Source organism: Meriones unguiculatus, chromosome 16 (genome assembly GCF_030254825.1).
Source record: "Meriones unguiculatus strain TT.TT164.6M chromosome 16, Bangor_MerUng_6.1, whole genome shotgun sequence".
In the NCBI taxonomy this organism is placed as follows: domain Eukaryota; kingdom Metazoa; phylum Chordata; class Mammalia; order Rodentia; family Muridae; genus Meriones; species Meriones unguiculatus.
Genome location: NC_083363.1, coordinates 59,311,722 through 59,337,225, shown reverse-complemented (window position 1 = coordinate 59,337,225; position 25,504 = coordinate 59,311,722). Strand labels below are relative to the sequence as shown.

The 25,504-nt window shown below is 48.2% G+C and overlaps 1 protein-coding gene across 2 annotated transcripts in view; it reads left to right on the top strand.

Moving 5' to 3' along the window:
- Positions 1–25,504, top strand: part of Mgat4a (alpha-1,3-mannosyl-glycoprotein 4-beta-N-acetylglucosaminyltransferase A) — an 81,253-nt gene that overhangs the window by 14,162 nt on the left and 41,587 nt on the right. For both annotated transcript variants that reach the window (XM_021631549.2, XM_021631548.2), the window contains exons 3-4: positions 20,057–20,224; positions 22,129–22,269. In XM_021631549.2, the coding sequence (XP_021487224.1) occupies positions 20,057–20,224; positions 22,129–22,269 (309 nt within the window). The remainder of the gene's footprint in view (positions 1–20,056; positions 20,225–22,128; positions 22,270–25,504) is intronic.

The following is a 25,504-nucleotide window of genomic DNA, read 5'->3' as shown; positions in this document are numbered from 1 at the left end:
CTGGCTTACATTTTACTTCCTGTAACATGTTCTGTCTCCTGACAGTAATGCAGTAATGCATGCATGCATGTGTCTCTCTCACACACACAGGGGACTCTTCCATGTGTATACGAGTGTCTTTTTTTATATGTAAAAGTACAGCTTTTGTTTTGAACTTAAAACACTCCAGTTAGACAGAACAAGCACAAATTGGGCAAAACCTTATATTTATTTAAACTCACTCAAAGCTGTCAGACTGATTGGCCTCCTCCCTTTTCTTTTTTAACGTGTTTGTCTTTTAAATTCTGTGTGTGCTTGCATGTCTGTGTGGACATGCGGGCCTGAGCGCAGAAACCCTGAGGCCAGAACAGGGCGTGGCAGTAGACTTAGGGGTGATTGTGCATTGCAGCTGGGTGCTCGAAACCAAAGTTGGGTCCTTTGCAAGAGTTGCATCTGAGCTTTTAACTGCTGAGCCATCTCTCAGGCCCTCCTCAGCCTGTCCTGAACCTGCTCACTATGTAAGCCCACGCTGGCCTTGGATTTGTGTTGAATTAACAGCTTCAAGCCAACACGCACAGCCCCCCCCCCCCTTTTTGTTTCTTAACTCTCCTTGGGTTTGATTATGATTTTTATTTTTATACATTTGGGGACAGGAAACAAAAAGTGAATGTCTGTGGGACACTGTGCCCAGCAGGGTTGGGGGTCATTGAGGAAGGCTTTGGAGGATGAGACAGTTCCTGCCCCTCTCAAGTCCCGTTCAGGTTATCAGGTAGGGTCATACTGTAGTTTAGCTCTGAAATGTCCCTAAAGACCAGAGAGCTGAAGGCCAGTGGGCACTGTTGAGGGTAGTGGACCCTTTAAGAGGTGGGAGTCCCTGTTTCTCACACCCCCAGCTGCTGCCCAAGAGGTGAGTGTGCCCAACATGCTGCTTTGTGTCTTAGGCCTAAAGGAACAAGCCAGCCAGTCCTGGGCTGAAACCTCGAAAACTGAGCCAAAACAAACTTTTTCCTTTATGCATTAATTATCTCAGGTACTTATTAACATAACGCTGACGCCGATCTTCTTTTTTTCTCTCTTCTTCTCCCTGTTAAACTTACTAGGTGTCTGAGTCCTTTGGCTCCCACCGAAGAGAGAAGTTTCAGTTCTTCCCCGGCTTGGTTTTTATCCCTATGGAATTAGTTTCTGGCTACTACCACCTAGACCTAATAGACCCTGCAAACTTAACAGTTTGGTTTTTTTTTGGGGGGGGGGCGGGGTGGAGAAAGGGTGTGCTTCTCTTTAGAAAGCTTCCTAGAATTTTCTTGAGATGAGGTGATCTTCCTCATTGTAGGCTAAATATTGGTAGATTCTCTTTTTTCTTCTTTTAAGAGGGGGTCTTGGGTAGCCCAGGCTAGCCCAAGCCATGTGCACTGAGGGATGACCTTTGAACTTTCGATCCCTCTGCTCCCTCAGCTTGAGGCTAGGCTCACACCTGCTGTATGCGGTGCTGGGAGTCAGCTAGGCCAGCGCTCCACCGGCTGAGCCACATCCGCAGCACCCACGGCCGTCTTGTTCATACCCAGTTCCTTTGTGTGACCTCTGCCCCAGTCTTTGCTTCCTTGTTCTCCTTATACTTCTTCCTCCCAGAACCTTACACATCATTCTCTGTTCCTTCCCGCTTTCGATACGCACAGATAGATCCAGGCCCGCATCTGTATTTGCAGGCTTATTTTTTATCTGCTCACTAGGGGAAAGGACACCCAGGTGTTTCCATAATCCCTTTGTTCAAGTTAACAAAGCAGCTTGGCCACTGAGGGTTCTCTCTGGCTGTTTCCTGTCTTTTTACTCAGCCTGCTTCTGAGCCTCCAGATGCTCCACTGCTCCTTCCCTCCTGGAAGGACTCCGGTGTACCCGAGTCCTGTCTCTTCTGTAGGAATTATCTCTCACAGACCAAAATTTGGGTGCCAGCGAGACTCAGCTGTGGGCATGGTGGTGCTCTCCCTCGGTGGCCTGGCGGCTTCTGTTTAGCCAGCCACCCGAAGGTTTGCTCTGCGTCAGTCTCGGGCAGCCCCGAGGTTCTGTGGAATGTGTGGAGTTTCTGTTGCCTTCTTGGTTGCTATTTTCAAAGTAACCCTCCTCCCCCAGCCCCCACCCCTAAGAAAATTCGTGTCTACACAGAGGAGTGAATGTTTCAGGACTGTCCCAGTCCTCGGCTAGATCTCTAGGCTCCACGTCCCCTTTGTCATGTTTTCAGCTGGAGGAAGTTAAGCTGGAGAACTTGGCCTTCAGCTTTACGGTAGAAGACTATATATTTTGTGGACTTCTCATAATTTGAATTTTATCTCAGAGTTTTCCTCTTTAACCCTAAAGCTATATCTCATCTGTTTTTCTCCTCTCTCTCTGTGTATGCATTTATTTGTTTGTATGCATGCGTGTATATATGTATGCATGCGTGCATGTGCTCTTGTGGGTAGATGCAAACACATAATTGCATCCCTGTTGCGGAAGCGTTCACTGTCCGTTATTTCCATCCTTTGTTCCTCACCTTACCTCTTACTTATTTTAAATTGTGTGTACACTTGTGTGCCTGTGTGTGGGTATGTGCGCCCGAGGGCAGTGCCCGTAGAGGGCAGAGCACGGCCTTGGATTCCCTAGAGTTGAGTCACGGGCAGTTGTGAGCACCTGACATGGGTCCTCTGAAAGAGCACATTGCGCGTTTAGCTGCTGCGCCTCCTCGCTAGCCTTCCACCTTAGTATCTGAGACAGGGTCTCTCACGAGACCTCCGTCCTCTGGGCTAGACTGGCCAGAGAGCTCCAGGGATCAGTCTGTCAAATTTAGAAAACCTCCCTAACCTTGCAAGTTTCCTCTTGTCACAGCTCGATAAAGAGGCGGGGATGGTCAGCTGTGCATGCTGAGGTACCTTTGCTATGTAGTTCCCAGGGGAGTGGCCGTGGCTTGGCGTGCAAGCAGGTCATAGGCTGGTGCAGATGCGGCTGTGGGTGGGGAACTCCTGACTTTGACCAGTTTCTCAGAGGGGCTCATGTCAGAATGTCGTGAAATGTGTGGCATCGTGAACCTGTCACGGATGGTTGACTGTTCATGAGAACAGACCTGGGCTGTTTGTGGTGATAACACGTAAGAACCAGTATCAGACCCGGTGTTACCCTCCTCGTCTGTCTACTCTAGTCGGTATTCTCTGCCAGTGAAATGAAATGAGCCAGTTCGAGCTGAACTAAAGTATAAAGGCAGGTTTACGAGGTCAGCTCTCAGGCGGGTTCACCAGTCCCAAGGAATGGACCAGGACGTTGCCATGCAGGCAGGGGGACAGAGAGGGGGGAGGAAGAAAGAAAGAGTGTGCACGCAAGAGAGCAGAGAGAGGGAACCAAAACGTCTGGATTCTATAGTGAAGAGCCTCTGGGTGACAGGAAGCCCACCCCTGGGCTGGAAAGTTCAGCTAGGGACTGAGGGATGCTGGGAGAACCTGGAGACCAGGTCTGCTGTGGTGTGGAACAGGCACCTGGGCTGCTTGAACGCACTCAACACCCGCATTGTGTTTGTCACTTTCAAAGTGTAGACACTTAGCTGTACCTGGTATATAGCATGTAGCGTTGTTTGTTAGTGGGCTTTTGTTAGGTTCGTGCGGCCCGCATCATCACCTGACTATAGAGATCTTTTAGTGGCTGTCATTTCCTCTGTGATGAGTCATCATACATGGTTTATTATCCGGGGTACTTGAGAGTAAAGGGAATGTCACTAACCGCCCCCCCATGTGTCAGTTGTGTTAACTGTCAGCCTGACAGACTCCACAATCCACGTGATCCAGCTATAACCTCTGGGTCACCCTGTGGGGGGAAATCTTGAAGTGTCAACTGAGGTAGGAGGAGCCGTCCCCGGGTGCCAGGTGTGGTGTATGAGGGGGGAGGGAAGCAATTCTGGGTGGGGTGTGATGGTCTGCTTCAAGCTCCTGCTGTTTTCATTTCCCCTTGAACTGTGAGCCAGAACAATCTACTTTCTCCCTTAAGTTGCCTTTGTTAGTATGGTTTTGTTTTGTTTTTATCACAGCCACAGGAAAAGAGTTAAGCTGAAACGGAAAATTGATCTGAGACACGGAGCCGCTGCTATGCTAAATCACTGCTGTGGTTCTCAGGCCTTTGGAAATAGTTTGGGGAAATAACGTGAAAGAGTTTTAAACTTGGGACCAGGAAGCCTTTGAGTGCTGTTAGGGAATTTACAGTGGGATTATGTATGGGTCCATTATTGTGGAATCTTGGAAGACTAGAGTGCTGCGAGAAATGTTGACCAGAAATGGTGGCCAGACAGTTGAAGCTCATGAGGCTTCAGAGAACAAGGACTTTTAACAGGAAGTGGGGTGGGTCCGTTTGTGTGTTACTTTGATCAGGAATTCGCTTGCCTTTGCTCGTGTCCTGAGCGGTTGAGTTTGAAGATAGTGAATTAATTTGTTTGGATAAGGGAGTGCCAGGACAAGCTAGTGTTCAGGCTGGTTCTGAGAAAGCGGCTGTGATTGTTACAGAGATCAGCATCACTGAAGAGAAACTCCTCCCTGTACTGGGTCAGTGGGGTTCTGAGTGTAAAAGTCCTGCCAGCACTGGGCCCAGCTTGTGAGATGCAGACTTACTGAATGGAACACCTTAACTGAGAGGGAGGCCAGGGCTTGGGAGGACTTCCCCGCTCCTCGAGCACCTGAGAGAGTCTTTCCCCTGCTCAGCGCACAGAAGAAGCTGGTACAACTGTGGTCAGCGAGGTCAGGCTCCGTCCTGAGCGTCACAGTCTTCTCAAGGGAAATGAACTTTGCTCCTCCTTCCCTGATGGGACCTGGCGGTCAAAGCAGCCTGGGTTTCCTTATCTGAAAGTAGGATTAAAAGTCTAGTATGGACAGATGTGGTGGCACATGCCTATAGTTACAGCGCTCGCTCACATCGATGTGAGTTCAAAGCCAGCCTGTTGCACAAATTGAGTCCAGGACAGCCAAGCCTACACAGAGAAACCCTGTCTGGGAAAAAAACCTAAAAACCAAAACCCAACCCAACCAGCCAAATAACAACAAAGTCTAGTGTCAGCAGGACCACCCGGGTCCCTGTCACCTCCCTCAGAGGGAGTGTCTGTCTGTATGAATGTGCCTCTGCTGCTTCCGTATCTCTGTTCTCGGGAGGTGTTCTCCCAAACTAGTGAAGTGATTGAACAGTGGCTGTAATTGGAGCTGCCGTAATAAGTGCTCAGGTTGCAGGACGTCGCGGGTTTATTGGCACGGAGCTCTGCGATGTGTAACCTGCTCTTCTTGACGTTTCCTTTCTCCTGTCTGGTTAATTGACCCACTCTTCCGGCGTTGATGCAGCCTGTGCTGGGTGCTGGGACGCTAGGTCCTGATGGTGGAGCGCTGAGCAAGATGGATGAGGACATGCTCACTGTCACGGAGCCTGCTGTGGACGCCGAGGGGCAAGGGCTTACGGTGACAGTCGAGCAGCTAAATGGACTGAGCTGTTCCTTCTGATAGAAGTGGGTACTGACGGTAAAGTGAGCTGATGCGGTGGCCTGTGAGCTGGGAGGGAGGGCTGTTAGGAAGTGGGGGTTGGGGGGCAGTCAGAAAGCCTCTGAGAAGGCCCGTGAAGCAGGGTGAGGAGGAGGAGGAGGGCAGGGCTGGGCTCACTGCAGTGAGAGGGCAAGCGCCAGGGAGGAAGCCAGGGAACAGGAGGCAGAGAGGCATGTGCTCACAGAGACGTGCCCTTGCCAGGGATTCCCGGAGGAGGCTGTGAGCTGACAGCCTGCAGTGGAGTCTCCCGACCTCAGCACCCAGCTCATCTTCATTTTCCAGGTTCTCAGGATCCGCGGCTGTCTAATACCAACCCCATGTGGACGGCTGCCCTTGCTCTTGGTGTAGCCGTGGCTAGAACATTGTCCCCTGGCCCTGCCTGCCACAGCTGTACCTGCTTGCCTGGTTCTGCCCTAAAGGTCTCAGCGCTCCCAGGATGCCTGGCTGTGCTTACTTGTGGGACACCTGAGGCAGCTCTGTGGACCCTGGGTCCCTGTCCTCTTTCATTGAGGTCCCCAGAGACGGCATATTGGTACCTGACTTCCATGAGCATTACTTATTGGCTTTTTGGTTTCTCCTAGACAGGAGCTCATTCAATGAAAGCTCACTGTTGCTGGCTGTTTGTCCATTGAATGCTTTTTAAAAAACAGCCCCCCTCCCTCTGTGTGTGTGTGTGTGTGTGTGTGATCGCGATTCTGGGGGGTTGCCTGTCTGAGCCCCACAGCTCACCACAGGTGTGCCGGCTTTACTCTGACTGTGAGCTCACACCCTCATACTGGCTTGTATCCCCCGAGCCACCTCCCCAGCCCCGTGCTGCACTTCTCTTAAATTAAGTTCTCTCCGTGTGCAGCAAGCACTCTTAATCTCAGAGAGCAGTGTCTTCAGGGTCACCCTGTCAATTTTGGGGGCATAGAACCCACTCTGTAGCCCCAACACTGTGAATGCATGATCCTCCTGTACCAGTCTCCCACGGTACTGGGATTACAGGTGTGCGCCAGCGTGCTGAGATGTCCAGTGCCTCCTAGTGCTTACTGTGGCGAGTCCTATATCCGTTGTGTGGGACCTATTTGTCCTCCCGGTGCCGAGGCTCACGCCGAGAGCCCTGGTGAACACTTGTGCCCTGCCTCAGAGCCTCAGCCCCGTAGCCTTTTCAAGCTTAGTTGTTAGTTCTTACTTATGCTTTTTCTTCTTTGTCTTCATTTTGCTGGCTAGAAACTTAGTGTCAGGAGCAGAAGTGCCAGCATGGACATTCCTGCTCCGTTCCTGAGAGCAGGAATTAATTTCAGGCCTTTTAACGGTTTTTGGTATCTTTTGTCACCGAGGAACTCACGCGGGCCTAGGAAGCTCCTAGGTCATTGGTAGTGTATTTAAAAAAAAAAAAAAAAAAAGATCAATGAATGTTGGGTTCTGTCCTGTGGTTTAATTGACTTTTGACACCTTCATTGTTACCTGAAACTAGATTGCATGCCTGTGTGTGTTTCGAAACAGGGTTTCCCCGTGTGTAGTCCTGGACTCATCCTTGTAGACCAGGCTAGCCTCAAACTCACAGAGATCCGCCTGCCTCTGCCTCCTGAGTGCTGGGGTTACAGGCGTGCTCCACCATTCCCCGGCCTCAGTAGCAGCGTTTTAAAAGTCTGGTTGTTCACAGCTGTAATACAAGAGAGCAATCGCCCCAGTGGTAAGCGCCCCCACCAGGTGTGTACACGTCATGTACCTATTCCTGGCAGCTTTGTGTGTTAGTTCCAGGAGGTGGTGTTGGGGTTTTATTCTTACTTTATTCTTCTTGGTATTTTATTTGAGATTTTCTGCATAAACACAGTACTTGGAAAGATTTTTTTTTTGTCTCCTTCACAGTGAGTGAAGCGTTCTTTTTGCTGTTTTCTTGCGTTAGCGAGGACCTCTAGTGTAGTGTTAAATGGTTCTGAATTTAGTGTGAGTGTAGGGTCAACTACAGGGCTTTTGCAGATGTGCTGTTTTACATGCTTATATATTTATTTATTTAGGAGATGGCCCTGTGTTGCTGGCTTGCAGAATTCTATTGCTTTTAAAAAACATATGTATTTATTCCTTTTTCCTCCGCCTCTCTCTCCTTCCCTCCCTTCTTTCCGTCATCTTTCTTCCGGGCACAGTTGGTGCTAGCTCGCATTGGGAAATCCTGTTCAGAGTCTGATCAGTTTGTTCCACCGGTTCTTTATGTTGGTTCATTTCTGTTCCCCGGCTCTCCTGTCCGTCTGCTGCCTGAATCTGCGGCTGAGCCTCTGCAGTGAGTTTTCCACTCTGTTTCCTGTAACAACCCCAGTTTCCACTTTGTTCCATCTCTTCTCTCTCTTGATTTCTCCTTTTCTTTGCATCAGCCTCATTGCACTTACCTTTCTTTCTTGTTTTAAAATTTATTTTTAATTTATATATTCACTTTATATCCCAATCATAGCCCCTCCCTTCTCTCCTCCTGGTTTCTCCCTCCCACCCTCTTTCTCCATTACTCCCTCCACTTGTCCTCAGAAAAAGGGAGGTCACCCCTGCCCCAAACCCACCCCAGCACATCAAGTCCCACCAGCACTGAACCCTCATCCACTGAGCCCAGTCAAGGCAGCCCTGTTAGGGTGAAGTGATGGAAAGCAGGCAACAGAGACAGCACTCTCTCAGCTTACTAGGGAACCCATGTGAAGATCATGCTGCTCAGTGGTTACATATGTGTAGCCGTGCTCTTTGGTTGGTGCTTGCATCTCTGTAAGCCTCCATGGATGTAGGTTAGTGGACTCTGCTGGTCTTCTTGCAGGCTCTTGTCCCCTCTGGGTCCTCCTGTCCTTCCCTCCCACTCTTCCACAGGACTCCCCAAGAGTTCTGCCTGTTGCTTGCCTGTGAGTCTCAGCATGTGATTTGATCAGCTGCTGGTGGGGGTTAGGGCTCTAGGGAACTTCCTTTCATTCTTTAAACATGGCTTTAATTTAGTTTTTTGATTTTTGTTTTAAGACAGGGTTTCTCTGCCTCCCAAGTGCTGGGATTAAAAGCCTGCGGCAGTGCCACCCAGCTTGTTTTTACTTAGTTTTTAAAGCATTTTTAGATTAGCTGTCTTGAAGTCTTTGTTAAACCCAAAAGCTTGGAGCCCCCCAAGACCATTTCTCCTGATTTCTTCTTATTCCTCCACCCCCAGGTTAGGTCACACCTGTCTATTTGTTTGTTTGTTTGTTTGTTCATGTGGGGTGTGTACACATGTCATGGCATCTGTATGGAGGTCAGAGGACACCTTTCTTTGCACTGGGTGAGCTGGGACTCGAACTAGATACTCGGGCTTGGCAGCACATGCTTACCAGCTGAGCTTTCGTACAGGCCCAGCTCACACTCTTTTTCTCTCCCAGTCTAGTGAATGTTGTTGACTACTCCATACATGGATGGAAGCGGGATTGTTATTTAATAGCCCTGAAGGTGCTGGCGTGCCTTGTTTTGTTAGCTCCCAAAGTCTGTCTTGCCCACTGTATGTGATGTCCTAGGAGCTGGGTTTTGGTGTGCCTTTCTTAAGCTTATGCTTTCCTGGAGGGGTTGTACCCACTCTGGTGCCCACATAGTGTGGGGTTTAGCTCGATACTGGGTGAAGGCGGTTGTCCAGTGCTGCATGACAGCCTCAGTTGTGGGCCAAGTGGACAGCTGTGTTCTGGGCTGTTCTCCCGACTGCCCCAGCATGGTGTCCTCCGGCTGCCGGTGTAATTCTTCTCTGGGTGTGCACAGGTTGTTTTGGCCGGGGCTGTGTGGGCTAGCTTGGCCTGGCTGTTGTCTCTACCCTGCGTGCTCCTGGCCTCCCGCCCCGTCAACCTGGCCTTTGTAAAGCGCATCTTGAGCCTCGCGGGGCTGTCTTCCTGGGACTCCTGGTGAGTGTGTGGATGGTCTGCCAGCCCCTGGCCTTCTCCAAATGGAACAGTAGCCTAGTCTTTATTCTGCCTGGCAGATTACCCAGTGTACTGGCCACACCCAGGGTCCGACAAGCCCTTTGAGGGATCAGGGAAGTTGGTTTCCAAGGTCTGCCCCCACCCTTGCTGACCTTCTGACAGGACAGACTGGGTAGGGATGAGGGCAGCTAACTCCTGCAAGAAAATGAGGCTTTGCGTTGTTCTCGAGAACCCAGATCCAGACGTTTTTTATGAATAAACACAAGTCTGTTGACTGTCTTTGGTTTATTTCCAGAGTTACTGAAATGGCCGTTTTTGACTCTTAACCAGATTCATAGTTGCTTTCTTGGGGAGAGATTTGTGAAGCTCCTCATGCCTTTATGCCAGAAGCCAGGCATACCGTGTCTTACCAGGTTCTGTGATGGCCAGCCTTCTCGGGGCCCCAGGACTGGTCCCTCAGGCTCCGAGAAACCAGCCCGTGAAATCATGGTTCGGCAGTGTTTTCGCCAGACCATCTCTCCAAGTGAAAGCGATCGTTAGGCCTTAGAAAGAAGGAGCTGATTTTTACACAAGTCCTCAGGCGGGGCTGGAGTGTGGACGGTGCCTCTGCCAAGTTGGCCGGCAGCCTGTCTTGTTTGTGTGTTAACGTTGACAGTTGGGCCGCTTGCACTGGGAGGGAGTGGTATTATTTTCTCTTCAGCTTAGTTGGCTGGCAGCCATTCCCTAAAACAGTCCCCTAATCGAATTTCTCCAGGTTGGAAAAGCTGTTTGGGCTTGCGCCGTGCCCGAGGTTGTCTGGAGCCTATGTTGGATGTATTCGTAACTCTGAAAGGAAATTATTCATGGCTGACATATTAGAGGAGGCTAAATTGAGAACATTGGGTTATTACAGAGCATTAGCCAACCGACTTTTCCATGCTACTTCCGGAGGACAGCCAAGCAGATCTTGGAGATGAGAGCAATTGTCCAGCTGCAGACCCATCCAGCTGTAGACCCATGAATTGTCCAGCTGTAGACCTACTGGGTGATGAGTGTCTAGATAAACGCACTTTGTCCCCTGCGGCCTCAGTGGGCAAGCACACAGAAACACGGAAGGATGCAGACGCACAGGGATTTGAAAGTTCCATGAGAGCGAGCCACAGCAAGGTGGGCCTGTGGCTTTTGGCTCTCGTTTTTCTGCTCTAGTAGTGGCTCTCACAGTGCAGTCTGGAAGAAACCAGGCCCTCCAGCCCTGCCCAGGAGGCTCACGGGTGTAAGATTATTTCATCACAGTAATTGAGAGGCGGTTTGCCCATTGCACTATTATAAAAGAGCAGAAGGAGCTATGAGGATTCAGCTGTTTTCTGTTAAGCCAGACATGAATAAGAGTTGATGAAACATATCACTCTTTTCACTGTTAGCTTTGTTTTGTGTTCCTGGGAAAGGGTAGCTCAGGCTACCCTTTATGTTAGCCTCCCAGATACGGGAGTGCAGTCTGCCTCACCATGCCCAGCTTTGCTGGTTTTTTGAAAATGTCCTTACTTGTATAACATGATATTTGTGATAGATCTTAACGTTAATTTTAAGTCCTAGTATAAATATTGGTATAATTAACATAAAAGGTCTTTCGGGTTCATTGATTATTTTGAGAAGAAAACTCTGAGCACCTTAGGCTGGGTGGTGGGGTAAAGTCTTTGCTGCATAACACGAGGACTTGAGTTCCGACTCCCCCCACTGCCTACGCAAAAAGCTGGCTTTTTATTTTTTATGTTTTTGTTAATCTTGGTGGGGGAGACAGGAGGCTCATGGGGGCTTGAGACTAAGCAGTCTAGCCATGGGGTTGAGCTCTGCATTCGGAGACCCTGTTTTTATAAGGTGAAGAGAGAGAGGAAGGCACCCAGCATTGCCCTGTCTCCGTACAGAAATACACACCACGTGGAGGACCTGTACACACACAGCCAGCCTGCCAGCCTGCCTGCCTGCCTGCCTGCCTCCTTCCTCCCTCCCTCCCTCCCTCCCTCCCTCCCTCCCTCCTTCCTTCTTTCCTTCCTCTCTGTCTTTCATTTTTGGTTCTCTCTTTTTCTGTCTTTCTCACTTTCTTTTTATTTTGTCAAGACAGGGTTTCTCTCTGCAGCCTTGGCTGTCCTGGACTCACTTTGTAGACCAGGCTGGCCTCGAACTCACAGTGATCCTGTCTGCCTCTGCCTCCCTGACTGCAGGGATTAAAAGTGTGCACCACCACACCTAGCTTTTCTTCTTAAATTAAAAAAAGGATTTTCTTATTTGTGTGTGCGTGTGTATGCGTGCATGTATGTGTGTGTGTGTGTCCGCGCACACGCATGTAACGGTGTTCATGAAGGTCAGGACAACCTGCAGGAGTAGCTTCTTTCCTTCCATCATGTAGGTCTCGGGACTTGAACTCAGGTCATCAGGCTTGGAAGCAAGCATCTTTATCCAGTGAGCCATCTGTACCCTGTATGGTCTTTAAAATAAAGTTGCCATCGGTGTCTTCGTCATCCCAGCTCTAACAGCCTTGGGCATTAGGTTTCTAATGGACTCGGAAGCCTTTGCTGGTGCTGTCCAAACCCCATGCTGAAGGTACTAGGTGTGTCGGCACAGCTCTGCTGCCGTTCGGCTCTCAGGCTGCCGCTGCTTCCTCAGACTCCGTTCTCTTTGCTGAGACAACCCTCAGCTGCACGGCTCTGCAGCTCCAGACCTTCCCTGTCTGTCTCGTTACTTTGTACCTGAGGCATTTTATCATAATTAGGTGTAGCTCTTTTCTCTCCTCAGTAGTGAGAACTTCGGCAGCAGGAGTTCCCAAGCCTACCCCTAGCTTGGATGATCTACCAGGAGGGCTAGAGGGAGGAAAAAAAAAGCCAGAAATGGAGGAGGAAGGGTGAGCTGAGAGGCAGCTGGCTGAACGCATAGTGGGGTACTGATGCTAGGTTCCTTCTCCGGGGAGACATGAACAACATAACCCATCCTATATACCCATCCTTCTAAGGTCCTAGCAAATGGAGGTGCAGTTCTCAGGGTTCACCTAAGGGAGCCAGTGAGTGTCTTAGGCTTCCTTACAGAACAGTGGGTGAGGTGTTCTGGACAAGAGCACAGGTGACCTTAAAGCAGCCACATGGAAGGTCTGTGCCTGGCAGGCAGGAATGATGGCCTCACCCTCTCCTCATCCTCCCCACCTATATCCTCTGCCCCTGCCCCCTGCCCCCCACCCCCAGTCCCTGTGAAATTAGGGCAGAATTGCATATTACTGGGAGGGGTGTAGCTGGATACCGAAGTGATGGCCTCATGACCTGCCCTGGCCCCTCTGTCCACAGGCCCAGCTGAGCTTCCCGGGGCAGGCCCAACAGAACTGAAGATGGAGGCAGTTAGGCTGTGGGGACCGCCCTGTATTCTAGCCGCTCACTGTGTTTGGAGAATTCTGGGCAGTTTGGTCGTGTTGCAGCAAGGAATGCTCTCAGATAACACTAGAGATGGTTTCAAAGATGTCAGCCAGAGTCCACCAAGGGTTGTGGGAAGAAAGGTGGCAGGGCATCTAGGTCAGCAGATGGAGCGGCATTCCTCACGCAGTCTCTGGAGACCCAAGGGAGGAGTCAGGGAGGCACTCCCTGCCTGGAAGAAGTTACAGGTGACTTTGAGCTGTTTGTGGGTGCTGGGGATTGAACCCCTGGCCTTTGTGCTCTTAACCACTGAGCCATCTCTCCAGGCTTACAGAGTCTTCCTTCCTTTGTACAAAACCTAAGTCTACTAAAAGGAGTACCATTCCAAGTCACGTAGCTGTTTTCCCCTCACTTCACCATGAAAATAGAATTTAGGTCTTTATAAAACAAAAAAGATGCTGTTCTCCCCCCCCAACACACACCCAAGGAAAACCTGCAAGTCCGTTTAGATGAAGAAGGTGTTTCTAAGGAAATGAGATTTGCAGCTCAGTGCAGCAGCATTCGTGTCTTTTTGGCCCTTCACGGAGCCTGTGCCTTCATGCAGTTTTATATCACCCCGTTAATGATCACACTACCTGAGGGTGATGGAGGGACATCTGTGTTCCAGAGCTTTTCTGGTGCCACTCCTAGTAAGGATCTTGTTCTGTGGGTATAGAGAAATCGGAGACGAGTTAAGCTCATTTCCTTGCTTTAAGTTTAAGAAGACGGCGTGATGCCCTTACGAGCCCCGTTTTCCCTTGTGACCTTGGACGGGTCTTTGCATATGTGACACCTCCAAGGGTCCTCCAGGACCCTTAGAAGACGCTTTTGAAATAGATGCATACAGAGACTCACTGAACACCTCCTAGCCTGTGGGAAACAGGACGGAGGTGCTGAAGGCACTTGGGGGAGAGAACGCCATAAACTCTGGACTTCTCGGGTCTAAACTCTGAGGACAGTGTCGCCCCCTTCTCAGTGAGTGGTTTGTGGGCCTGTAGCTGCCACATCGCTGTGGAAAATGTCAGCAGATCTCAGGCCTTCCCACTCCACTAGAGACCCGGCATTTCTGGAGAGAAGAGTCTCCCCCTCCTGTCGTTACAGCCCTTCCAGCTGTCTTGTGTGGAGGCTGAAGTTGAGGAAATGGAGACTGGTATTTTTATGAGCATTGCCTGTCTGTCCTAGGTAGAGATTTTTCTGTCTGTAACTGGCCTTTTAGGGCCAAAGTCAGGACTCTTGCCAACCCAGACAGCGTAGACTTGGCCAGTTAAGCCGGTAAAAGAGATGAGGAGGGACAAAAAGTAAAAAGAATAGAAACATCAGTGGCTGCATTGGGAAGAGAAACAGATAAAGGGGTAAGTTGACCCCAAGGTCGTCCTCAGGGTCCTGACAGGGGCTGGGGCATAGCGCACACACAGTCAAGCAGTTCTGGCCAAGGCGCGGCCTCATTGCTGAAGATCTGGTCCTGCAAGGTGGTCTGAGGTTGTTACTACGGAAATCGGACCAGTCTGGTTTCCAGTCTGAGTTTGCTCTCCTCCAGGGTGTGGTCTTGCTGTTTGCATAATCACCCTTATCTAGGTTTGTCTGTTCCATCAGGTATGTTGTTCCTGGAACTCAGTGGCCAAGGGTTTAGGCCTTGGACTTTTATCTTTGTGCCTTCAGCCTTGAAAGGAAAGGAGATAAATTTAGGCTGAGTCAAACTGGAATCTGACCCAAAATGAGAGTAGAGGTATCAAGTTTTAATCTTGTTTCTAGTTACTCTGTGGGTCTAAGTGATGAGCCTTTGGAGAAACAGCTTCTGAAGGCCTGTTAAATACTCATATTTATTCTCTCTTCCTCTTCTCCTTTCTCCTCCTTCCTTCACTCCCTCTCTTTTCCCTCTCAGTCTCTCAGCGAATTTTAGAACTTTGTAAATGGGAAATTGCCTCCAATCACTGTCAGAGCCCTGTCTTCAGTTTTAAGTTGGTTGTATAAGAACAACCAATGTGAATTTTTTTTGAATAGAGTGAAATATTCCTTTCAAAGACAGTGGCTTTCTGAAAATTAAATCTTTAAGCTTAAGAATGGTGTTTCTGAGTTGTTCATTTGTGTGTCGTGTGTGTTTGTGTGTGTGTTTAAAAGTTTTTCTCTGTGAAAGAGTGTGAGATAAAACATACAGGGACTTTCAAGTCTCAAACCCGGGACAAGTCTCTCTCAGCCCCTGTGACTCCTCCCAGCTTTCCCAGCATTCCTCAGTCCCTGTGACTCCTCCTAGCTTTCCCAGCATCCTTTTATACCTGTGGCTCCTCTCAGCACTTTTCTTCCTGCTTCCTGTCCCCCTATCCTGACCTTCTCACTCTTCCTACCCCCCAGGGACTAGACTTCCACTTCTCCTACCCACAACCCCAGCCTCAACCCTTGGTCTCTTGGCCCAGTCTGTGGCTCCTCTCTAGCTCTTCCTCCCTTCTCCTCTTGTCTGCCAGCCATGCTCAGCCTCTACCCTTCTCTCTGCCTGCTTTCTCCCTTAAATCTACAATAAAAAAATCTTCTACACACGCATGCCCTCCTGTTTGTTTTCTTTTTAATTCAGGTTCAAAGCCAGTAATCAACATTCTTTGCAACCAAAATTTTAATTTAATTTAATCTTAATTTCTTAAATAATAACCAAATATGTAGGTATAATTTGTTAACTTTAACATTCACAAAATTCAGTAGTAAACCCCACATCTTGTTAACTAGAAGGTTCTATTGCTTAAGAATTTTAAATTTCTGTTTTTATGAATATATAATGTTACCAATTATATTATGCATCAGTTTTTTTCCTATAGTGAGCCCAAAACTGTTATTTTAAATTGTCAACCCACATGAAAGTTGTCATTTTCACAAGAGGATCAAACATCAACAATTTCATGTTTTGGGAGTTTTACACTTTAGATTCTGTCTACTTGCCAGCAGAGCCAGGTGCCCACCCAGGAAGAGAGCAGGGTGAGGACCCCCAGGCTCCTGCCATGGGCCCCTGCAGACTGCCAGTGATTGAAAACAAAGCAAATACAGGAATTTTGCTACAAATGTTGATAATGGGATATTGTATAAACAGATCAGTCATTTGGAGGAGTTTTTTTTTTTTTCTTTTTCTGTGTATGTGTGTGTGTGTGTATGTGTGTTTATTTGAACTAATTTAGATTGAACTAAATTTAGTTTGAACTAAATTTCTGGGAAATAAAAATGGGGAAAGTTCTAAGAGTGTTGTAGAAACTTCTAGAAAGCTCTTGGCTAACTAGATAAAATATAACGTAGGGCACTCCTTAATATGGAAGGGCAGATTTAGAGCAGAGGTTGCATGAGCACCAAATGGACCCTGGACCCTTTTGCCACCATAGACTTTGGACTGAGTGTAGTGTCCAGGTCAGAACCTATAGTGTGACTGTCCGCGGCCCAGGGGATCCTCTCTGTGCTGGTTTTCAAAAACGTGAGCCTGCACCGTACCCCCTCAGCCTCTTTTACGTTTTTCTGACATGATCCTGATACCGTCTTAGTGTTAATCTCACTCAGGGTCCACTCGGGACTGCTGTGCATTGTGGTGGGCACTCCAGTCTTGGGCGTTTCCCTAGCCTTGGTCTGGGATGACCTCCTACATCATTTGAAGTGCATGCTGTATGTATCATACAATGTCCCCGGCTTCATAGCGCCGGCTGTTTCCTTCAGATTAGGTTGAGATTACGTGATTTTGGCAGGAGCAGCACATAATAGCCCTGCGTGTTCTTGGAGTATCTCTCAGGAGGCCTGGTCCTGGTCCTGTTAACGCTGATGTGGGCTGTGGCCACTCCCTCAAGGGATGTCTGCCCAGTTTCCCCACTCTAAAATTAGCATTTTTCCCCTCTGTAAAATGAGTACTTGATGGGGAGATTCTTTGGGATGATGCAAATACCTCATTCCTTCCCAGACTTGCACCTGGTAGTTACAGTATCCACGCTTGTTTCTTGCCTGAATCAGTTACTGCTGTGGTCATCCCTCTTCCCGCCGGTAACATCCCCACCCCCATCTGAGGGCTGCGAACGCATTGATCCTAATTTTATTCAATGGGTTATAATCTGTTATCGTCTGTGGTTTAGTTCACCTCCATGTAGCTCGTGAGTTTCTTACGTAGCTTTGTGACCTTTGTCAATGTCCTGGCATTCTGTTTTTCGGGAAAAATAAAAATAAAAATTTTACTCTTGAGTGTATGTGTGGGCAGTGGAGGCCAGCCTGCCTGCAGAAGCCAGAGGACAGCTTTTGGAGTTGGTTCTTTCCTGCCTCCATTGCGTGGATTCTGGGATTTGAACTTGGATCTCTGGGCTTGTGCAGCAAGTACTGTTATCCACTGAGCCAGGCCATCTGTTTTTTTTGTCTCTTAATATTACTACCTTGAGGTTACTTTTCTCCATTGAGTTCTCATTCTTTTAAGTGGCCCATAGTATTCAAAACCAATGCACAGGCACTGCCTGGGTTATCTGTTATGTGGGAGTAGCCTGCCTGCTGGCTTTGGTGATGCTGGGCCTGGGCCTGCTTGCCCATGGTCTCCAGACTTGGGGGCCCCCACACTTACTCCCTGCACCCTTACAGTGGGATCTGATTTCAGCCATGCTCTCGTGTTATTTTCTAGGCTTTTTAAGAAGCGCTGCTGTTCTAGATAAATTTTAGGATGCCGTAAGCCTTCCTTTCCCCATTGGCATTTTGGAAAGTGTTGACTTGGGTTCGTTACTTAGGGGAGAGTTGTTTTACAAGACTGGGTGTTCCTCTTCAGGAATGAGAGGGCGATTTCTGTCTTTTCTCTGTCCCCCGGCTGGCGTCAGTACTATTTGTTCATAGATCTTGTCTCCTGTGATAGTCCTTACACCGTTGCGCAATTCATGATCTCTGTCTTTGAGCTGGGTTCTTCCTCTGTTGCCAGGTTGGTTTGAATTCCTGGCCTCCACTTCCGTCTTCTGAGGAGCCGGGACCTCAGCTCCCACCACCACGTTCAGCTTTTCGAGATTTGTATTTATGAATGGCATCTTAGCATTTGTTTTTCTCATGAATTTGCACAGTGACGTGCCTCCACCAGGAATGTGGAGTATGGGATTTCATTAAACCATGTCATCTTCCCTTGCATTAGTAAGTGGGCCACAGTGGCGTCCTGACCTCCCTTTCCTGGTCACAGTTCTCCCTGGGTTCTGCCCTTCCTTTAGCAGGCCTGGGAGAGGATACAGCCGTATGTGGCTCTGCTTCTCCTCGTTAGGGAAGCGGGCGTTGTGCCTGCTAATAACCCGGCCACAGACTCCTGGAGTTTGCTGTGTACCTGAGTGAGGGGCAGTGAGCCCCGCTTTCACAGGGTGTTGGTGGCCGCCAGCCGGCAGGGTGAGTCTTTCCCTTCAGGCAGGGCTTTGCTCTGTAACTCCATAAGTGCTCACGTTCTCACAGGTACAAAGAGTGAAGTTAGCAGGGGCTCTGTTGTCGTCCAACAAGTGAGGACCTGTTCTGATTTTCAATTCTAGTGCAGTGAGTGTTTTCTTGCAAAATATTGACCTTAATTATGCATCTGTTTTTGCAGTTCTGTTAGTTTTCTTAGAAGCATACTTCTTTAAGTGTTGAAAGCATTTGTAGAGATAATTTATGTTTTAATTTAATTAGGAATGTTTTTGAGAGTTTTATACACAAGGACTGCATTTATATCCTTTTCACCCCTCCACCGCCTTCCACCAATTCCCGCTGTGTCCTCCCCAGTTGCCTCTAAAATTCATGGACCCTTCATTTGTACCCATGACTGTGACACATGTTGTATACATGTTTGTATGTATGGGTATACAGCTTGCAGAGTCTACTTAGAGTTGCTCATATGTTAATGTTCAGGGATCTCTGCGTGGCCAGCAAAGTAGCTGTCTGAGGGAGGCAACAAGGCAGTTTGGCTCAGTGAGACCCAGGAGCCTGTACTGGTACAAACTTGGAGCGTCTGACCTCCCCTAGTTTATTTTAGGCATATTTACCACACGCAATTTGGAAACCGTTTCCTGGAGATAGGGGACTCAGTCCCATGTGCACAGCAAAGCTCGAGACGTAACTACATCCAGACTCTTCGCAAAGGGCCAGTGACACATGTTATGAACTACAGTGCAGTGAGGGGGTGCCACGGCAGACCCAGGCCAAGGTTTATTAGGGGGAAGAGAGAGGAGTGAGGACCTGGGAAAAGGTAGAGGCATGAGCGTAGAGGGAGAGAGAGAGGGTTGCGAGGATAGAAAGGGAATGCCGGGGACCGAGAGAGACCCGGGGGTGGGTGAGCGAGTGATCCTTTTATCGGGCTGCACATACCTGTGGCATCTGGCAGTGGCAGGTAAGCAGTCGCTAGGTCCCGGAGGACGGGCAGCTCAGTCACCTGTGTGCTGGCAACATCTTCCAGAAGGATAGGGTTTAGAGATGAACTAAGAAGAGCAGCTCAGGATAGAGCAGGGCGAGGGTGGGAGGGAGTCTAGTATGCTATAGACTGAGGCTAACAAGCTCAAGGTGCGGTGTAGCGGGGGGAACTGCGCTCTGGCCACACAGAAAAGTCTGCTCCCAGCTTCTGGTTGGGGAACAGTTTATCCATCTCTCTCCCCGTGAAGAGACATCTCTGCGAGTTTAGCGCTCCTGGTTCCCTTAGTGCTTCTGTGTGAGGACAGGGACCCACGTGTCCTTCTAATTACGAGTATTTAGGGCTGGCCGTTTGGGACTGGACAGGCTATCATGGTGTTCACCCCCAGAGAAAACAGACCCGCCCTCCCTCCCTCGCTCCCTTCCCAAACTGTGGTTACATGTCTAGGGATATAGGGCCATGTGAAACTACCCTCATATGCACTGCCATGTCAACTGGTGGTACTAAGCAGGTCTCATTTAGACAGCTCTGTTGTTGAGGTTTTATGGGTACAGGCCTCCTTCTCCAGAAGACATGAGCAGCAGGCTCCGTGGTCCTCTGGCTCTAACGATCGCTCTGAGCCTCCCCCTTCTGTGTCATTTGTCCTTTGCGTTTTGGCCAGTTGTGAATCTGTAATAGCTAACCTCTGTTGCAAAAAGAAGCTTCTTTGATGAGGGGTGAGGACTGTTCTGCTCTGTGGGAAGAAGGATAAGCATTAGAACACGGCTAGAAATTGCTGTGGTGCAGGAAGATGACAGTTGGTTCTGCTCCAGGGTCCATGCCTCGCCTGCTGCTGGAAGCTGGGCGTGTGTGTTTTTAAGACATATACTAACAGACAAATCATACTAATGATTTTTTTTTCTGTTTTGCTTCTAGAAAAACTAATTGCTTATCAGCGAGAATTTCTTGCTCTAAAAGAACGCCTTCGAATAGCTGAACATAGGATATCTCAGCGTTCTTCTGAGCTAAACACCATTGTCCAGCAGTTTCGCCGAGTGGGAGCAGAAACAAACGGAAGCAAGGCTGCCCTGAGTACATTTTCAGGTGCTTTAGAGGGAGTATACGTTCAAGGGTTTTTATGGAGTGTGAGTTGAGAGTTGTGTGAGTGGTTTGCCAGCCAGCACGTGTTTGCTCTTTTCAGAAAGAAAACTCACCAAAAGTTTGCTATGCTGGTGGGTCATAAGTGCAGTTTATTAATTGCTGAATTTGAGTTTGACAAAATGCTGTTACATTTCAGTTTTGTACACTTGCTCAGTACAAATGAAGAGCCTGTATCTTTTGCAAGCACTCATATGCGATGGAATTTTAGCGTTCGGGCTAAAGATGGCTCAGTGGGTAAGAGCAGCTTGACGGCGCGCCTAGCAGCTGGGGTCCAACTCCCAGGTCCCGCGTGTGTGGAGCGAGCCCCTGTACAGAGCTCCCAACACGCACACAAATAGATGTTTTAAAGTGAATACACGTTAACTTTTACCTTGGCGCGCTCGTGCTGTAACCCGTGTTTGCTGTAACTGTGTTTGGCCTTGGATGGCCGCTGGGGAAATCTAGGTGCTGCTCAGGCATCTGAAGGAGAACAAGGAAGAAGCCTGATTTGCAGTGTGGACCTGGGAAGCACTGAGCCTTCCCTTCTCGGGGGGCTTGTGGCCAGTTAGAGGAGCACCTCCTCTCTTGGTGCTTCTGCCCCGATGATGCAGTTTTTGGGTGGTTATATAAGCGCCCCAGGAGCTCCTTCCAGAGTTTTAGATTGGCTCCATGTGCCCTAAGCAGAGGGAGACAGGGCTGTCTTTCTTCTTGATAGGGACACCTGACCTCATTTCTAAAGTGTTGTGTTTCTCCCTCTCCTCCTGAGGGCACGGTATCTTGTCAGTACAATTGCATTTATGATTACAGAAGGGACAGCTAAATAGAAATCACCCAGTGCTTCCTGTTAACTCTTTTTGTCTCCTTTTAGTCTTTTTTTTTTTTATTTACTTCTTGAATTTATACTATTGAGCATTTTTACCTTTTGTATTTTTTTGTTTTTGAGACGGTGCCTTTCTCTTGTAGCTCTGGCTGTCCTGGAACTTCCTATGTGAACTAGGCTGGCCTTGAACTCACAGAGATCCACCTGCCTCAGCCTCTCTAGTGTTGGGATAAAAGGTGCACACCACAATGCCTGGCATCATTATTCTTCAAAATACATTAACTTTTTATCTTAATGGGATAAGATTTTACTCTGTGGCACAGGCTGGTGATGAAGTAACTGTAGTTTAGGCTGACCTCAGACTTCAATCCTCCTGTCTCAGCCTCCTGAGTGAGTGCTTAGGGTTGGTTACAAGTGTGCTCTCACCACATTGGCTAAAATACTATAACAGCTAATATACTAATCATAAACCACAGCACATTAAGCATTTCCTTCTGTAATTAGCAAATGAATGTTTTCCTGGGTCATTTTCTCTCTCTAAATCACAGCTCTTTGAGAAACATTTCTGTGTATCAATTGGTTGTATTTCTGGCAGCCCTTGTGATCGTCATTAGATTATGTTTTGATGCCCGCTGATTTTCAAACACATGGCACCATTCCTGGAACAAGACAGAAAGCAATTAAGTGTTTGTTGAGTGCATGAAAGCTGGAATCATCAAGAGGAAATGACCGAGTCACAGGACAGACTGCTTTAGGGCTATTGATCGTGCTGACTATCTAGAACAGTCATTACACCATGACTGACAATAGCATCATTCAGGCTGCTGCTGATTGCTGGGTGGGAATAGGATATCGTAGCTTACTGACACTTTACACATGAGGTTCATCTTTAATGATGTTATTTTGTGGGTTTGGTACGGGTGTTTTTCTCTGTGTGCCACACGTGAGCAGTGCCCAAGAAAGCCAGAGGAGGGTGTCCGATCTCCAAAGTGTTCTCAGTGACCTCTGGAAGGGGTTCCCACCTCTTAATTGTCTTTCTGTGTTTCAGATGACACCATAAAGCTTCTGAAAGAGTTGACAAGCAAAAAATCCCTTCAAGTGCCAAGTATTTACTATCATTTGCCTCATTTATTGCAAAATGAAAGAAGCCTTCAGCCCGCCGTACAGATTAGCAGCGGAAGAACGGGAGGTGGGTTCACTGTGTGCCTGTCATCTCAGCTGATTTGGCGAGCCATGTTGACCACTGGGAAGAAGTCCACTGGGACAAATTAAAATTGTGTGTTGGGGGGGGGAGGGGGACATTGCCATCCTTCCTAGTTTTAATTTTATTTTTGTGTTAATGTTTTTTTTTAGAATTATTTTGTAGTTATATAAAATAACTGTGTCGCATGTGATAACAGGATTCTGCCCTCAGAAGTTAGTCAGAAGAGGGCATTGGGTGCCCTGGACCTGGGTTACAAATGGTTGTGAGCTACCATGTGGATGCTGGGAACAGAGCCCAGGTCCTCTGCAAGAGCAATGCGTGCTTTTTGTGGCCGATCTATCTCTCCAGCCCTTGTGTTAATACTTTCAAAACATTGATTTAGCTGGCTTTTCCTTTTTTGCATGCAGGGCCTCATGCTGGCTGCTCCAGCCCTCCTCCACTGACTTGTGCCCCAGCAGGGGTCGGAGATTGGGAGGTGGGGGGTTGATTCAGTGGAACCTTAGGTATCTTCTCTTTAGGTCCTATTTCCTCCTGTCATTTGAGTTGTTAGTCTAACTCTCTGCATCCATTTCATTTTGGTTCTCTCATCTTTCTGTTTTATAAATAATTCACAGCAATGTACAGTCTTCCCATGGAGGTTGTGAATCTTAAAATAATCCATTCAGATTAACTCTTTTTAAAAATTTTCTTTATTGATTGAAAAAGAATATTTATTGAGGCTGGGCATCCTTCAGGGGCTGGATAGAGAAACACCGTCACGATGTACAGGACACTCTTTGTGACTTTCTTGAGAACAGCAATTGTCGATTATTTTTAAAGGCTAACATTGATATCTCCCTGTAATAGCCACTCCTTGGGTAAGGTTCCATGGACAGTGTAGACTGTATTTTCATTCATGGGAATAACAGGTGAATAGAAAATAGTGTTTTAAGAGGTTTTTAGCACGTGGGTGGCAGAGGCAGGTAGCTCTCCATGAGTTCTGGGCCAGCTAGGGCCACACAGTGAGATGTCCCCCTCAGCTCCTTCTGCTAAGTCACCTGAAACTGTGACGCTCTCCAGCAGGCTCTTATGTAACAACCTCCTCTGGTTTGACAACTGACACTCTATCCTCCCTTCTTCTGCCTCATTCATTTTATCCCTTATGAACATTTCAAGATCTTGACCAACTAGTTTTTAAATAGCCCACACTCTTGTAAAGTGGATGTTGTTTTTTGAAATGTAGAAAAATCAGGCAGCTTGGGAATATGAGGGAAAGCTGTATTTAATTTGAAAACAAAAACCTCTCTTTCCTAAATCATTACACAAATGGTTCTTAGTGGTTCTAGAGCCAAGAACCCTTAGGATGTCCTAAAAAAAAAAAAAAAAAAGCCATTGACCCCTACTTAGGAAAACACACATGGAAAAGTTACTTTGTGCATGATTTCTGGAGTTCCTGTCCTGTGGGAGCCCAGAGCCTGTGAAGGGGTTTTGCACGGAGAATGCCCATTGTCTAGATCCAAGGAGACCTGCTGCTTGCTGGCGGTTCTGTTCTTCAATAGTTGGGCTGATTAATTACAGAATGGCAGCAAAGCCTTCCTCAGGCTTGGGGGAAGGAAGCCTGCGCTCCAAGTGGTGACTGGTCTGAAGAGTCACCACTTTCTGGGATTCTGAAGTCCAGAAAGTGCTTTCCCACACAGTGTCCCTCAGCCCTCCCACACACCTACGGAGGCGGCTGAGGTAGCCAGGCACAGCAGACAGATGGCAAAGTGGCGGCATTTGCAAATAGGGCATGGCCAGCAATAAGAAGGCCAGTGCTATGGCCAGGAACATGGCCATCTATAAAACTGAGCCAGTCGAGCAAATAGTAGGATTTATTTTAGAGGGAGGGGAGAGGAAGTCACACCCATAAAGCAGTACCCACCTGTTGGAAAAGATCAATTACAAACGTTTGCTTTCCATGTGGGTGGTTACAGTTGAAATTCGCAGATTCGCCATGCAGTGAATTGGGTCTAGAGACTTAGGTACTCCTAAGGACTCAGGAGGCTGAGGCAGGAAACTACTGGGGTCAAACCCTGCCCAGGCAACAGAATGATGTTCAAGGCCAACCTGACCAACTTAGAAGAGACTCTGCCTCAAAGTAAAGAGAGAGCTGGGTGGCTTCGTGCCAGAGCACTGTCTCTCTAGTCCCTTCAGGTACCCACTTGAGAAGGGTGGACTTGCAGTGGGTGAGTTTGGAGGGGTTTGGATGGTTTTTCAGCACTTTAGAGAGGACACGAAGACTGACCTTGGCTGGGCTTGAGGGAATGGCCACAGAGAGTTCCAGACGGAATAGCAGCGAGCAGTGGACACTGTTTCCTGAAAGCCAAGATAGTAAAACGCACTCTGCAGCAATATTTTTCAAGATTTATTTTTCTTGTCTTTTAACTATGCAGTGTACGTGTCTGTATGGGGGTGTGTGCATGAGTGTGGGGCCCAGGGAGATCAGAAGTGTCAGATTCCCCAAGTTAAAAGCCACTGTGAGCCGCCCCGTTTGGGTGCTGGGGACCCAGAACCAAAGTCAGAATCTCTGCAAAGCCAGGACTTGGTATTACCCAGCGAGCTATCTCTGCAGCTCGCGGCACTGGTTTTCAAGAGAAGAGAATGTGCTAAATCTGGACAAGTTAAGTTCTGAGGAAACTTTGAGATGCTGAGGTAGGGAGATGTCAACCAGGCAGTTATCAAGATCTTAAACTCAGAGGGGAAGTCCACGCACGTTAGCTTAGTTCTGTGAGTCATCGCTCAAAAATAAGTGGTTGTTGAAGAACTGTGTCCAGGTGAGATCACGCAGGACTGAGCCTTGCGGGTTCACCAGCAACCAGCCAATGACTGCCCAGTGAAGGAGGGAGACGGACGGAAGAATGAGGAGCAACTGACCGACATCACATTTTAAGGAAACAGGAAGGGCTAAACCAGCAATGGCTGCTGTGAGCTTAGTTATGACTGAAGGTAGACCTAGAAACTGAAGGGTGGGCATGCTAAATTTAGACAGTTTCTACTTTTTTTTTTTTTTTTTCTGGTTTAAAGGGAATAGGTTCTAGAATTTGGAATGTGACTTTGCTACTCACAGCCTCTTGGTAACTGTCTGTCCTGCTCAGAATTGAACTCAGTTTGCTGTGCTAGAGCACATACCCCCTCCCCCATCCCCATAGAGGCTCATTCTGCTCATTCTGTTCCTGCTGAATCTTGATTGTGTCAAGGTCAT